Source organism: Colossoma macropomum, unplaced genomic scaffold (genome assembly GCF_904425465.1).
Source record: "Colossoma macropomum unplaced genomic scaffold, Colossoma_macropomum, whole genome shotgun sequence".
In the NCBI taxonomy this organism is placed as follows: Eukaryota; Metazoa; Chordata; class Actinopteri; order Characiformes; family Serrasalmidae; genus Colossoma; species Colossoma macropomum.
Genome location: NW_023494802.1, coordinates 9,505,174 through 9,518,311, shown reverse-complemented (window position 1 = coordinate 9,518,311; position 13,138 = coordinate 9,505,174). Strand labels below are relative to the sequence as shown.

Here is a 13,138-nt window from a genome sequence, read left to right as displayed (position 1 = left end):
GTGCATTGTAGAGGGCTGTAACCATAGAATTGGAGATGTGATTTATCCCTAAAGGCCGAAGCTCTGAGGCTTAAGCGCTTACAAACAGCGTTTGGAACAAAGGCAAAATGGCCACAGCCAATAACAGCCCTGATCCACATACATGTTTTCTGTATCCTGCCTGCTGCTTAAACAGCCATGACTATTTACAAACCGAGCAGCAGACACACCTCCCTGCATCCTCAACCGGTCCTACACACCAGACCAGCCCACTGAAGTGCTCGTGTCTCCAAGGGCACTTAGATGTATTCATGATCAGCAGGTCTGTAGGGCTGCTCTGTGTGCAGGTCAGGCCCTGGAAACTGCCTCATCATTTTTTAATAACCCTTAGATGTTATAGTTCTGTTATAGGGGAGAACACAAGCATGTTGTTATGTGATTTGAAGTCATTCTCAATCGTAGCTCATTGAAAGAAGCAGAGAGATTCTGTCAGATGTGCAGATTCTAAAGTTGCAATCAATACTATGTTTGTGTTTGTAAAGACAAATAAAAGAGGCGTTTTATTCTAATTTGAATTTGGTAAGAAGTAGTGGTGTCAGAGTTAACATGTTATTAATGTGATAAATGATTAATGCTACTGATTTGTTTAACATTAATGCATTTTCCTTTGACCTTTCAAACTATGCATAGTTCCACTTCAACAGCTCCCACACTGTATGCTTTCAAATGGAAAGTTTCTCGCTTGATAAAACCAGAAATGTTCCCAGGTACTGCAATACTTTGAATTTGTTTATCACTGAAGCACATCGAGTCTTAAGTATCATTTACAGGCAAAACATGGTGCTTTTTTAATATTAATTTTAATATATTTTAATTGTATATTTTTTATTAGCCTTAATTAATTGTTTATCAATTTTATTACTATTATTTTATCTATTTATTTTATACTTTTTTTCCTTGTTTAATTTTTTGTGGGTGATTCAATCATAAATAGACAGCACTAGATAAAGGGGTCTATGGTCAGGGATGCATATGACCTAATACCGCTTGTACCCTAAATGCTAAAGCACCCTGATGCACCCTTGACAGGTTCAGAGGACCACCTTAATCAGCTGCAAAATCCCAGCAGAGATTTATTGTTCGTTTGCATGTTGTGTTAGCAAGACATGGAATGCTCTTATATGTACATGAGCAAGGACCTCTATCTGGTCACTGGAGATACATACAAGACTCAAGAAAACACCGGGCATAATCTTATTGTCCACTTATGAAGAGATCGCTCAAGACAAATATCAATGCCAAGCGTAAACAGGCCACTGAAAGCAATAAACACATTCTGAAGAAGCTTATTTTGTCCACTAATATAGCTATAGCCAAATATGCTGCTGTGTAAAAGGTAAAATCTCTTTAAACTTGAGCATAAAAAAAGATTGTGATTAATTATTATCTTAATTAATTGTTTCTTTGTTTGACATTCTTAATAAGAAGTTATACTTGTTTGTACAGTTTTGTTTTGTGCAAAGAAAAAGCATCCTTTGCATTTTTATCCTTTCTTGATGCTGAAACAAAGTCAGAAGTGTAAAAGTGTAAAATTAAATGTAAATGTAAATTATTGCATAACAAACTTACAATTAATAACAATGTAATAGCTGTGTAAGTAATAATAACTGATAACAACTAATGCTCATTCGGCTCTTGACTGCAGCCTGGGAGACAGACAGAGAACCAACACCTGCATGGTGGTGATCATGACCTTGAAATAACCTCGCTGACCTTAGCGGTGTTGTTTTGCGGTTTACAGCTCAGATGCTCGTGTGGGGGGAACTGAGTAGGATTGGGTGATGAGTGAGACACTGTGTGCTGTACTAACTGCGTGTTTGTCTCTCTTTCTCTGTGATGTCTCTCTCTGCAGTGTCTCTATGGCTGTTATGTGCACTCCTCCATCATCCCCACCTTCCACCGCAGGTGCTACTGGCTGCTGCAGGTAAACATTTCACTTCTTATGCTGTTTTCTGTGTAGGTGCGGGTGTGTGGGTATGTCTGCCATGGGTCTGTGTGTTAGTGTTGTGCGCTATTGCTAAAATTCAATTTCATTATTTTTCTAAATATGTTATGGCATGACAAATTTATCACACGAGACGTTTAAGATTACCCTAATAACATTAATGAACTCTTCTTAATCACTGCTGCTTATTGCTAAAGGATATGTTATAAATCTAAAAGAGCTTGTTTGGATTTGTCTTCTTGAAGGAATGGTATCTAAAGTATGCTTCTTTAGTTTTGCCCTGCAGCTTCAGGCTAATGTAATAGAAGTCACCCAAGAAGGATTTCGGGTGACATACAATACTGTTCCAAGCTCAGAAAGCACCCTTCTGTTTATTTTTGGTTAAAACAGCCATTAAATACAAGTTTTTCATTTTTCAGTGTCAGGGAAAAAATGCAGTAAACATATGTTAAACAGAAAATTACACAGAAGTCTCAACAACTAAATACAATATCTATTTTTTCAGTATTTATTCCTTCAGTAATAAAGGATATTTTTTCACACCTCCAAAGTTCAGTCTTAGAACTTGGTTGCTTTGGCTGCTTTTCACAGTCCAACTAATCCCAAACACACTCAGTGATACTGAGGTCTGGACTTGATTTGCACATTTTGACTGTAATAGAAACGGAATAGAAAATTAAAATAATTTTGCGGGCCATATAGGTTTGTGTCATGGGCCTGACTTGGCCGGCGGGCCAGCCATGTTTGGACACATGGGCTGTAGGCAGTACTGTATTTGATGTACCAATGTACATTAATTCTTAGCTGCAGTGGACTAAAGAAGCAAACTTCAGACACCAAACATGCCTTGGCTGATTGACTATGTTTGGGATAAAGGGGGGGAGGTTGGGAGCCATTCCTACACTAAAGGGAACATTACATAGCATTGAAAGAAAGAAGGGCATATTATTTATTACGTTTTTCATTATTTTTCTATATTCACAATCTGCAACATCCAGCGCTGCCATATACTGTGTTTCTGTAATATGTAAATATCACTAAAGTTAAAATCAGTTGTTTATGTCATAACAGATGATTCGCTACTATTTGACTGTTAATGTGCTGAGTCTCTGCTTGTTTCTTTCTGAGCAGCAGAGAAAGTTTTCTTAGTTCTTAGTTCTTAGTGGCAGTCTGTCACTCCAGCCCTCTGTAACCTTTCCTGCAGTGATTCTTGTATTTTGTGCACCATGCATCGCACTTCACACATTTGCTGTAGCGGCGCTGCAGAACGTATGTCTTTACGTAACCGTTGGAGCTGTTCCACATACAGACAGAAGACCCAGTTCTCTGCTCTTGCATATAGTTCTATAGTGAAAGCCTGCAGTTATGTATAGTTCTCTGAGTCCCTAGTTTATCTCCCCGAGTTTATCTAGGTCTTTGATCAGCCTCTCTCTTGTTCTGCTTTTTCTGCATGCCATCCTTTCTGGAGTCTCATGCTTTATAGAGGCGAAAGGGGGTGGAGGGGTGTTCTTGAAGGTAGAGGGGTGAATGTGGGGGGGTGCTCCAGTGTTCCGCCCTTTGATCTATTTATATATGACACCTGTTATGGAGAGTCTTTGTTATCTTTTGCTGTTTTTTTTCTGAAGTCATTGCGTTTTTCGCCCTCACATGTCAGTGTGAGCGCTACAGCAGTTCTTCAAGTCTAATGAATAAACTAATGGAGATTAACCGCCTGATCAAAGCTTAGCCTGACACTGCAGAGAGGGAGGCAGGTTCACACACACACACACACACACACACACACATAAACATACACTCTTAACCCCTTCTCACAGAAGACAATGCAATTTTCACCTGTTTATAAGGTCCTCAGCTGAACTGTGATGGAATATTTTAATGCAATTGTGCACTGTTTACAAAACCTTCTGGGTTTTCGTCTTTGTAGGTGAGCAAGCAAGTCAGAAGAGTTTTTAATTGGGTTTAAATTATGTTTTTGTTGTGGAGGTTGTACACAATGTTTTGATATGAAGAAAGCCGCATTTGTGCTGTTTATTTAGTCTCAGCATGGCCGTCCTTGTGGAGAGGTATGTATTGTTCTCAAAGCAGTGGGTTCTCACCCCTCATTGCTCACTAGCAGCTCAACACAGAGTCACAACATTTCACACACAGACAACCAAGAGTGTCCTAGTTAATCTGATAACAGAGTTAAAGATAATGTCATAATGTTAATAAAATTTTTGGTAACACTATTTGCAGTGGTCCTTTGTAGATGATTAATAAACTCTTAACAGATTATCAGTAACACATCAACAACATATCAGTGAAGTATCAGTAGTGAACCATCTGAATACATCAAAGTAAATATCTTGTAGATGTTCTGTTGATGCATTACTTACATTAAGTAGATGTATTGTTAATACGTTACTTCCATTACGCAAAACCTAACCTTACTCAACCTTACCCAAAACCTAACCCTCACCCTGACCCTAACCCTGACCTTAACCTCAACCCAAAATCTAACCCTAACCCTGGCCCTAATCCTTATTCTAACCTTAACCTCAACCCAAAAACGAATCCTAACCCTCACCCTGGACCTAATCCTAACCTTCATATGCTTTTGACATGTTACTGAGAGTCCATTGAGTGTTTGTTTTGTCAAAAATGACCACCCAAAATAAAGTGTCACCAAATGTTTGGGCCAATGTCCATTTAGCCACAGGAATGGCCACTAAGGCACCCGTGGACAGAGGTTACGAATAAAGGTGCTGAGCAGGGTTTCTTTGAAATGATGCCACAGAAGAACCACTTTTGGTTCCCTAAAAAACCAACTGTGTGTGAAAAACGTCCACACAGTTTTTGGGGTCTAATCAACTTTGGGAAACACATTTTGGTGCAGGAATCTGGCTCTCCAGGACCTGAGTTTCCCACTCAGGGGGGAACCCCACCTGCTCCACCTGATTCAACTCATCAGTTAATTGCCAGGTTTAATTGGTGTGTTTGAGCAGGGTCAGCAAACTCTAATGGACTCCGGCACTCAGTTCCCCAACCCTGGACTGTACTGACTAACCCTTAGAAGTGTCTGTGCTGGTCTAGAAAAAAAGGGACACTGCAGGTTGACCATTTATTTTACTTTTGACTTGAAACACAAGCACTAACACTGCTTTTGAGCAGCGCCTGAACTCAAGTCAAACTCCTTTCCTTGCCTGTGTGGTCCTCTCCCTCTCATCCAGCTGAGCTCAGGTTTTTATAAGGCTCTTGTGCTTCTTCCTCAAATCAGACTCACTGTAAAAAATGAGAGATCTGCTCAACATGTCACTGATTACATGGCTTTTGTTGAGTTGACTCAACTTGAAGACACGAGAGCTCACCCAACTCAAACTTTGAGTCAAAAGTCTTCCTGGCTACCTTTTCTAGGTCTGTATATCAGTTAGATAAAAAAGCTTAATTTGTTTTCTTTACTCAAGTTCCCCCCTAACAGTCACTCCTCTATCAAACAGTCCCATCTGGCATATTTTCCTCTTGGGCTTCAGGATATGGACAGCTATGGTATTGCTGGGATTCAAACCTGCAACCTCCTGATGTTGGGATGAATTATTAGACCACATGACACTGTACCATGCTTTAAAGTTAAAACAACAAATATTTTCTCCAGTGTGTGAAACATTTGTAGACACAAAATCTGAGATGCTTCATGTGTTGCTGAATGGTGCAGTCGACTAAGCCGTCACCCTAACAGAAGGTTGTGAGTTTGAGCCCCAGTGATGCTATAGCCATCCACAGGTGTGTACCTCAGAGGAAGAATTTCTAGCAGCATTGGGTGATGGAAAGAGTCCTGGCTAGTGGGGAAGTTGAGTATAAAACCAAGTTAATTTTATTTACCTAACTGAGATGCAGAACTAAAAAATTAAGGAACTTCTTGCTCAGCTAAGAAGTCTGAGTTGTATGAACTCTTACGTCCTTAAGTTGGGTCGACTCAAGAAAAGCCATGAAATCCGTTACTATATCATTTTGAGTTGAGCTCACCTCTCATTTTTAGCAGTGCTCCTGACACCTGAGCTAAATACACTTCACACTTCAACCATCTTTTATTGTTACTCTGATTTAACCCTTTTGTTGCCCTATGAAGGCTAAAGCAGAGGTCTAATAGCAGGTCTTACAGTGATCCGGCTGTGTGTTTGTGCTGTATTTCTGGGTTGTGGAATGTCAGAGCTTGTTTCTCTCACTCTGGCTAGTGATGGCAGGTTCCTCTGAGTGATCTGATGTGTGAATCATGTTGGTCTTTTTAACCCTTTGTTTATATTATGAAGGCTAAAAGCAGAGATGTAATATAACAGTAGTGCGTGGGTTATGGGTGATTTTGGAGCTGGATTTCTGGCTGATGGATGGTCACAGGTGGATGAAATCACTCTGGATGGTGAGGGCAGAGTCTGCTGAGTGATCTGATGTGTGAATCATGTCGCTGTTTTAACCCTTTGTTGGAATATGAAGGCTAAAAACAGAGATATAATATAACAGTAGCGAGTGGAGTCTGGGTGATTTTGGAGCTGGATTGCTGGCTGATGGATGGTCACAGGTGGATTAAATCACTCTGGATGGTGAGGGCAGAGGCTGATGAGTGATCTAATATGCAAATCATTTCGCTGTTTTAACCCTTTGTTGCAATATAAAGGCCAAAAAGCAGATAAATAATATGAGGATTTTGGGTGATTTTCCAACCCGAATACTCACTGATGCTGATGTCACAGCTTGGTGATGTCATGCTAGCTAGTTTGGGTCCACTGAATGGTCTGATAGGTATATCATGTATGTAGCTTAAGCCGTTCTGAAGTTATGAAGGCTAGAAGTTATCTACAGTTTTGCCTGCAAATTCTGAGGGTTAAAAAAATCAATAATAAGCATTTCCACAGTGATCTGAATTTATACATATGTGCAGTTTATCCAAGAATAAAGGCAGCACAGTGCCTCTTTATATAGCGATAGAACAACAACTGTGGCGGCTGATTTTAATGAGTTTAATGGAACAAAGCCAAAGTCTCTGAACACATTCCAGGATGTTAGGCATGATAAGGTTTTCTCTATAATTTACAGACGTCTATTTTTGACTGTACACACATACAAACACACATCTCCAGAGCTGAGGAAATAACCCACCTCATCAGGCATTCTGGCCATACTTTGCATAACTCTTGTGCTGGTTTGTGTTTTCTCACTCGATTCAAAGTTTTGGTGGCTTCCAGCTCAGTTTGGGAGAGTTTTCTCTCTCTGCTTCCTACAGTTATGTAGTTCACTGAAGCACAACTTGCTCCTTTGTGGTAAACAACAATGACTTTCTACACTAGCTTTGATTAGGAAGTCCCCATATGGTGGGGAAGTGAAAAGCAGTAGTATTTACTGCCTAACACAGCCAAGTGACTGGTTTGCTGCAGAGGAATAACTCAAATCCTGCACGGTTCTTATTGCCTGAATGGCCACATTTCCTAAATTCTACTCAGAATATTGCGGCATTGCGAGTAAGAATACACAACACTTTAGTTCTGTTGGGTATTCTGAATGATGCCTTAGTCGCAGTTAAATATCATTTCTGTAATGAACTTATTTACTGACTTTTATTCAGTTAATCAGCTAATCAAGCCTCATTATGTTTCCTCTCATTTTGCACCATAACAGCACCACCATGATTCAAAGTTCTGTCTATGCAAGGATTTCTTTTTATGGTGCCATGAAACAATAGAGCCCATATCGCCCTCTGTGCTTCCTGTGGGGAATTGCTGTCTGTCAGAATAACTACATGTATCATATCATTGCTTTCATAACAAAATTCGGATCTCTGACATAATAGCTTTATAGGAGAGAGAAAAAATGTTCTTAATGTTAATGCAGTTTAATGTATTTACATTTTTTATTTACATATATTAATCATTCCATTCATCATGAAATGTTTACATCAAGTAAAGTGCGGCTGGCATTTTTAAATGTTGTAAAAATAGAGTTATATGGCATTTTAACATCATAGTGCATTATACCGATTATTTATTGCATAATTCATTTAATATAGAGTCATGTACAATAAATGTTTGAACACTCAATCAAACTACATGTTATATTAATTTTTATGAGTACAATGGCATTTTAGAGCCACTGTCTGCCTGTCTCTCCTGGCAGATCAGCACCAGATTATTATTAGTGTAAGAAACGGCTGAAACGGCTGTGCAAGAAACTGTTTATTTAGAATAAAGAACCAGACAGACTCAGAGGAAACCGTCTGTTTTGTCGAAAGAAGAACTCGCAGGCAGTGGTCGTCTACATGGCTATCGGGGGTTACACTTCCGTGCCATTCAAAGAGGGCACGTATTTTCACAGGAGACAATGAGAACGATAATCAAAATGATCGATCCTGAAAGAGCGAGTGGAGCTCTGGTGCACTCGGTGCTCCCTATAATTAGCCCACTGTATCCTCGAAATATCACAAGTTTATTCTTACTCTGTAACTTTTTGACTTTATTATTGAAATATTACGACTTTATTTTCGAAGTCTATTATTTTTATTTTTTTTAACAGTGGGCGCACAGTTTTTGGGGTCTAATCAACTTTGGGAAATACATTTTGGTGCAGGAATCTGGCGCTCCAGGACCTGAGTTTCCCACTCAGGGGGGAACCCCACCTGCTCCACCTGATTCAACTCATCAGTTAATTGCCAGGTTTAATTGGTGTGTTTGAGCAGGGTCAGCAAACTCTAATGGACTCCGGCACTCAGTTCCCCAACCCTGGACTGTACTGACTAACCCTTAGAAGTGTCTGTGCTGGTCTAGAAAAAAAGGGACACTGCAGGTTGACCATTTATTTTACTTTTGACTTGAAACACAAGCACTAACACTGCTTTTGAGCAGCGCCTGAACTCAAGTCAAACTCCTTTCCTTGCCTGTGTGGTCCTCTCCCTCTCATCCAGCTGAGCTCAGGTTTTTATAAGGCTCTTGTGCTTCTTCCTCAAATCAGACTCACTGTAAAAAATGAGAGGTCTGCTCAACATGTCACTGATTACATGGCTTTTGTTGAGTTGACTCAACTTGAAGACACAAGAGCTCACCCAACTCAAACTTCGAGTCAAAAGTCCTCCCGGCTACCTTTTCTAGGTCTGTATATCAGTTAGATAAAAAAGCTGAATTTGTTTTCTTTACTCAAGTTCCCCCCTAACAGTCACTCCTCTATCAAACAGTCCCATCTGGCATATTTTCCTCTTATTTTTCTCCCTCTTATTTTTCCTCCCTCTTATCTGGCATATTGGAAAAAAAATAAAACAAAATATACAAAGCTTCATTATTTCCTTACACAGTAATTATGCTGCAGATGCAGAAGTTCTCTGTGGAGGGTGTGTGGCTTATTTTCACTTAGAAAATCAAAAAAACCTGTTGAACAGGGGTGGCCAAACTTTCGCACATGACTGTATAATTTAATAAATAATTAATGTATTGATTAATTTGTCTACTGTTAGTAATCAAACCTTTATTGCTTCCTGTGGTTTCCTCTGACTTCACCCCGTCTCATCACTACCATTATTCTCAGCTCTGTCTGTGCAGCAGTAGTTTCTTCTTTTATAGTCAATCAAAACAATAAACACCATTTCACCCCTGATACTTCACACAGAGCATTAGAGTCTGTCTGAGTTGCTGTGTGTATCGTACGTTATCTTTATAGAGCACTCTTGTTTTTAAGTAAAAGGCACTTAAGCATGTTGATTTTTTCCTAAGCAACAATGACTCATCGACTAAATGTTACAGTAAGCTTTGTCTGACTCGAGTGTGCTGTCCCTGAGTGCCGTGAGGCAGATTGTTCCAGGCATATGGCATATGTCTCCCAGGCCTGCCGTCACCTGTGAAAGCGCAGGACAGTGAGCTTCAGAACAAAGGTCACCGCTGACCAAGAGTGTACATAAGCCTGTCCAGGCAAATAAGCAGAGACCAGTGAGCCTCAGATAATGACACTACTGCACGCTTAGAGAAGAGTGGCTGTGATCAGAGCGAGAGAGAGAGTCAGGAGGAGGAGGAAAATGGGAGATAGGGGGAGAGAGAGCGAGAGAGAGAGAAGGAGAGAAGGAGAGAGACGGTCAGGAGAAGGAGGAAGAGGGGAGAAAGGGAAAGAGATAGAGCGAGAGAGTGAGCGTGAGAGAGAGAGAGAGAGTCAGGAGGAGTAGAAAGGGAAAAAAGGGAAAAGACAGAAAGTGAGAGAAAGAGTCAGAAGAAGGAGGGGCAAAAGGGAGGAAAGAGAGAGCGTGAGAGAAAGAGTCATAAAAAGGAGGGGCAAAAGGGAGGAGAGAGAGAGAGAGAGAGAGTCAGCAAAAGGAGGGGCAAAAGGGAGGAGAAAGAGAGAGAGAGAGAGTCAGGAGGAGTAGAAGGGGAGAAAAGGGAAAAGATAGAGAGAGTGAGAAAAAGTCAGAAAAAGGAGGGGCAAAAGGGAGGAGAGAGAGAGAGAGAGTCAGGAGGAGGAGGAAGAGTGGAGAAAGGGGGAGAGAAAGCGAGAGAGAGAGAGAGAGTCAGGAGGAGTAGAAGGGGAGAAAAGGGAAAAGACAGAGGGAGTGAGAGAAAGAGTCAGAAGAAGGAGAGGCAAAAGGGAGGAGAGAGAGAGAGAGAGAGAGAGAGAGAGAGAGAGAAATAGTCATAAAAGGGAGGAGAGAGAGAGAGAGAGATAGAAAGAGAGAGAGAGAAAGAGAGAGATAGAGAGAAACAGAGAGAGAGAGAGAGAGAGACAGCCAGGAGAAGGAGGAAAGGAGAAGAGATTTTTTCATATATCTGCCAATAACAATAATGATACCTAAACATTTGTAAAAGGTAGAAATTCAACTGGATTAGTTAGAAATATAACATTTATTTCTGTACTGTTACAAAACACAGCAGAGTGAATAAAATGCAGACATGTCAGCGCAGTAAACCAGCATCACTCTAAATCTTCTGCTTATCCAGAGTACAGTAAATACATCCCCAAATACTGTTTTCTAATATCAGTCAAATATAGACATCTGCTATGCATAATATTTACATAATTATCTGTTGATACTGATTCCAATATTATACATTCCTAAGAGACAGAGCAGAACAGTAGAGAAGACACATATACAATAAAACCATGGCCAAAAAGCAGCTATTTCTGCCTTTCAATCCTGCTGCTTTAATAATATACTTTCTCAAAGCTGATATCATAATTATTGTAATAACAGATGATGTGGCAAAGCCAGAAATTCATACATCATTTTTTGTCACTGCAATATTGAGCAAGCAAACACGTTAATTGGATTATACTTCACACTTTCGCTTTTTATTGTTAATTTGATAAAACAAATTAATAATAAGCTGTTGGTGATCTGAATACTGAATATGTGAGTGTGCTCATTCAGAAGCTTTTACAGTGCATCCAACTATAAAGACAGCATGGAGTTTCTTTTATATAGTGATAGAAAACTCCAGGCTGATTCATTTTACCACTTTACCACAGCCAAAGTGGACAAGCATGCGTCCTAACTACTCTGTGATTTAAAATCCCAGGCTTATTATGTCATTACGTCAAGGCTTATTATTCAGTAACTACAGGGACTTCATGCAATGCTCTGAGTTTATAGAAGTGTTTAAAATAACTTTGGCCCCTCCGCTGGTCCCTGGCCTTTTAAGGGGTTAACAGGGAAAGAGTCATATTCAACATATTGCCAATGGGACATTATGCATGATAGGTACTACTACTACTACTGCTTACTACTTAACCCTCTGGGGTCTTAGTTAGTCGATTTTTTCATATGCTCTTAAATTGGCCGTTAAAGGCACTTGCATATAAAATGATACTATGATGCATATAAAAATGCTCAATCATTTTTGTCACTTCTTTCCAAAACTTCTGCAGCAACGTCAGCAGCAGTAAACTTTTGCATGCCATTTCACGTGTTTCCAATGTTGACTGAAGGAAGAGTGAAAGGTTCCTGACATGACGACGCATCACATTTGACACGAGGGCATGTTTGTGGACCCCAGAGGCTTAATTATACTACTAGCACAGTACTCAGCCAAGAAATGTCACATTTTTTCTGCAAATTGTAGTGTACAGTTTAACATATTGGGAAAAACTAAATTTAAAATGTGCTATTACTTTTGCACAGGTCATACTTCATGTTTTATTTTTTCCCAATATGCTAGACTGGCTTCACACAAGGAAACATTCATGTAACTTTAGATGTTTGAAACCTACATGACGCTAAATAATGCAAAGCATCCTACAAATCACTTTAAACTCAGCTGCAGGAGTTGCATGGATATCAAATTCGTGTTTTTTTTTATGAAACGGCCAATCAAAATTGAGATGTCATTCTTATATATTGGGCAAGTGTACAGTGAAGAACCCTACAGATAGATGAATGTCAGATATATAGATATAGAAACAACAGCTGGAAAAACATATTAGGATAAATATGTAAATTACACCTCGTTAATTACTGAATATCGCGGGAAGAATGCTGTGTAGGAAAAATGCGAGCTGCTAATTTGGCTAAATAGTGGAGTAAAGGAATGTGTCGCATGCAAGTTGCACAGATATTATGACGTAGGTAACTCACAACATGCAACTAGTTGCATGCAAGTTTCACTGTATAAAGCCAGCCTTAAATTCAGCAAATGAACAGTAATTGTGCACTGAAATGAGTGTTCCAGGTGATGTGAACTCACTTTCACCTAGAAAATCAACACAACAAGTAATCTGACCAAACTTTTGTGTACGTCTGTACGTGTGGCTACGGTGGTTATCAGTGTGTTCTGGCTAATGGATCAGTGCCATCTCTAGAGATGAGTGTAAGAGCATGGCCGCCTCTTTATCTGCACTGAATCTGCTTTGGTGAGGAACGCCTATGTAATAAGCGTAGGGAGGAGAGCAGGTAATGAGAAAGGAGGCCTGTGAAAAATCTCTCCACTCCTTTTTTCCCCTTCTGCACTCGTTTTAAAATGCTCTTCTGTCAGATAGCGTCTCATTCCTCAAGGAGAGCCTCAGTGGTATTGCCTCCCTATCTCGGCAGAGCTCCTTCTCTTTCAGCGCGGGCCAGGCCGGGGCTTCGGGGAAGCATTAGTGCTATTACCCAGCATGCACTGCTGCGAACAGACCCAACCCAAAAAGTTCTCACTCACACAGAATAGACTGCCTGGAAGTGGG

The 13,138-nt window shown here is 40.1% G+C and overlaps 1 protein-coding gene across 1 annotated transcript in view; it reads left to right on the top strand.

Moving 5' to 3' along the window:
* Positions 1–13,138, top strand: part of camta1a (calmodulin binding transcription activator 1a) — a 586,491-nt gene that overhangs the window by 440,068 nt on the left and 133,285 nt on the right. Inside the window, exon 6 of the mRNA XM_036591027.1 lies at positions 1,892–1,963. Within this exon, the coding sequence (XP_036446920.1) occupies positions 1,892–1,963 (72 nt within the window). The remainder of the gene's footprint in view (positions 1–1,891; positions 1,964–13,138) is intronic.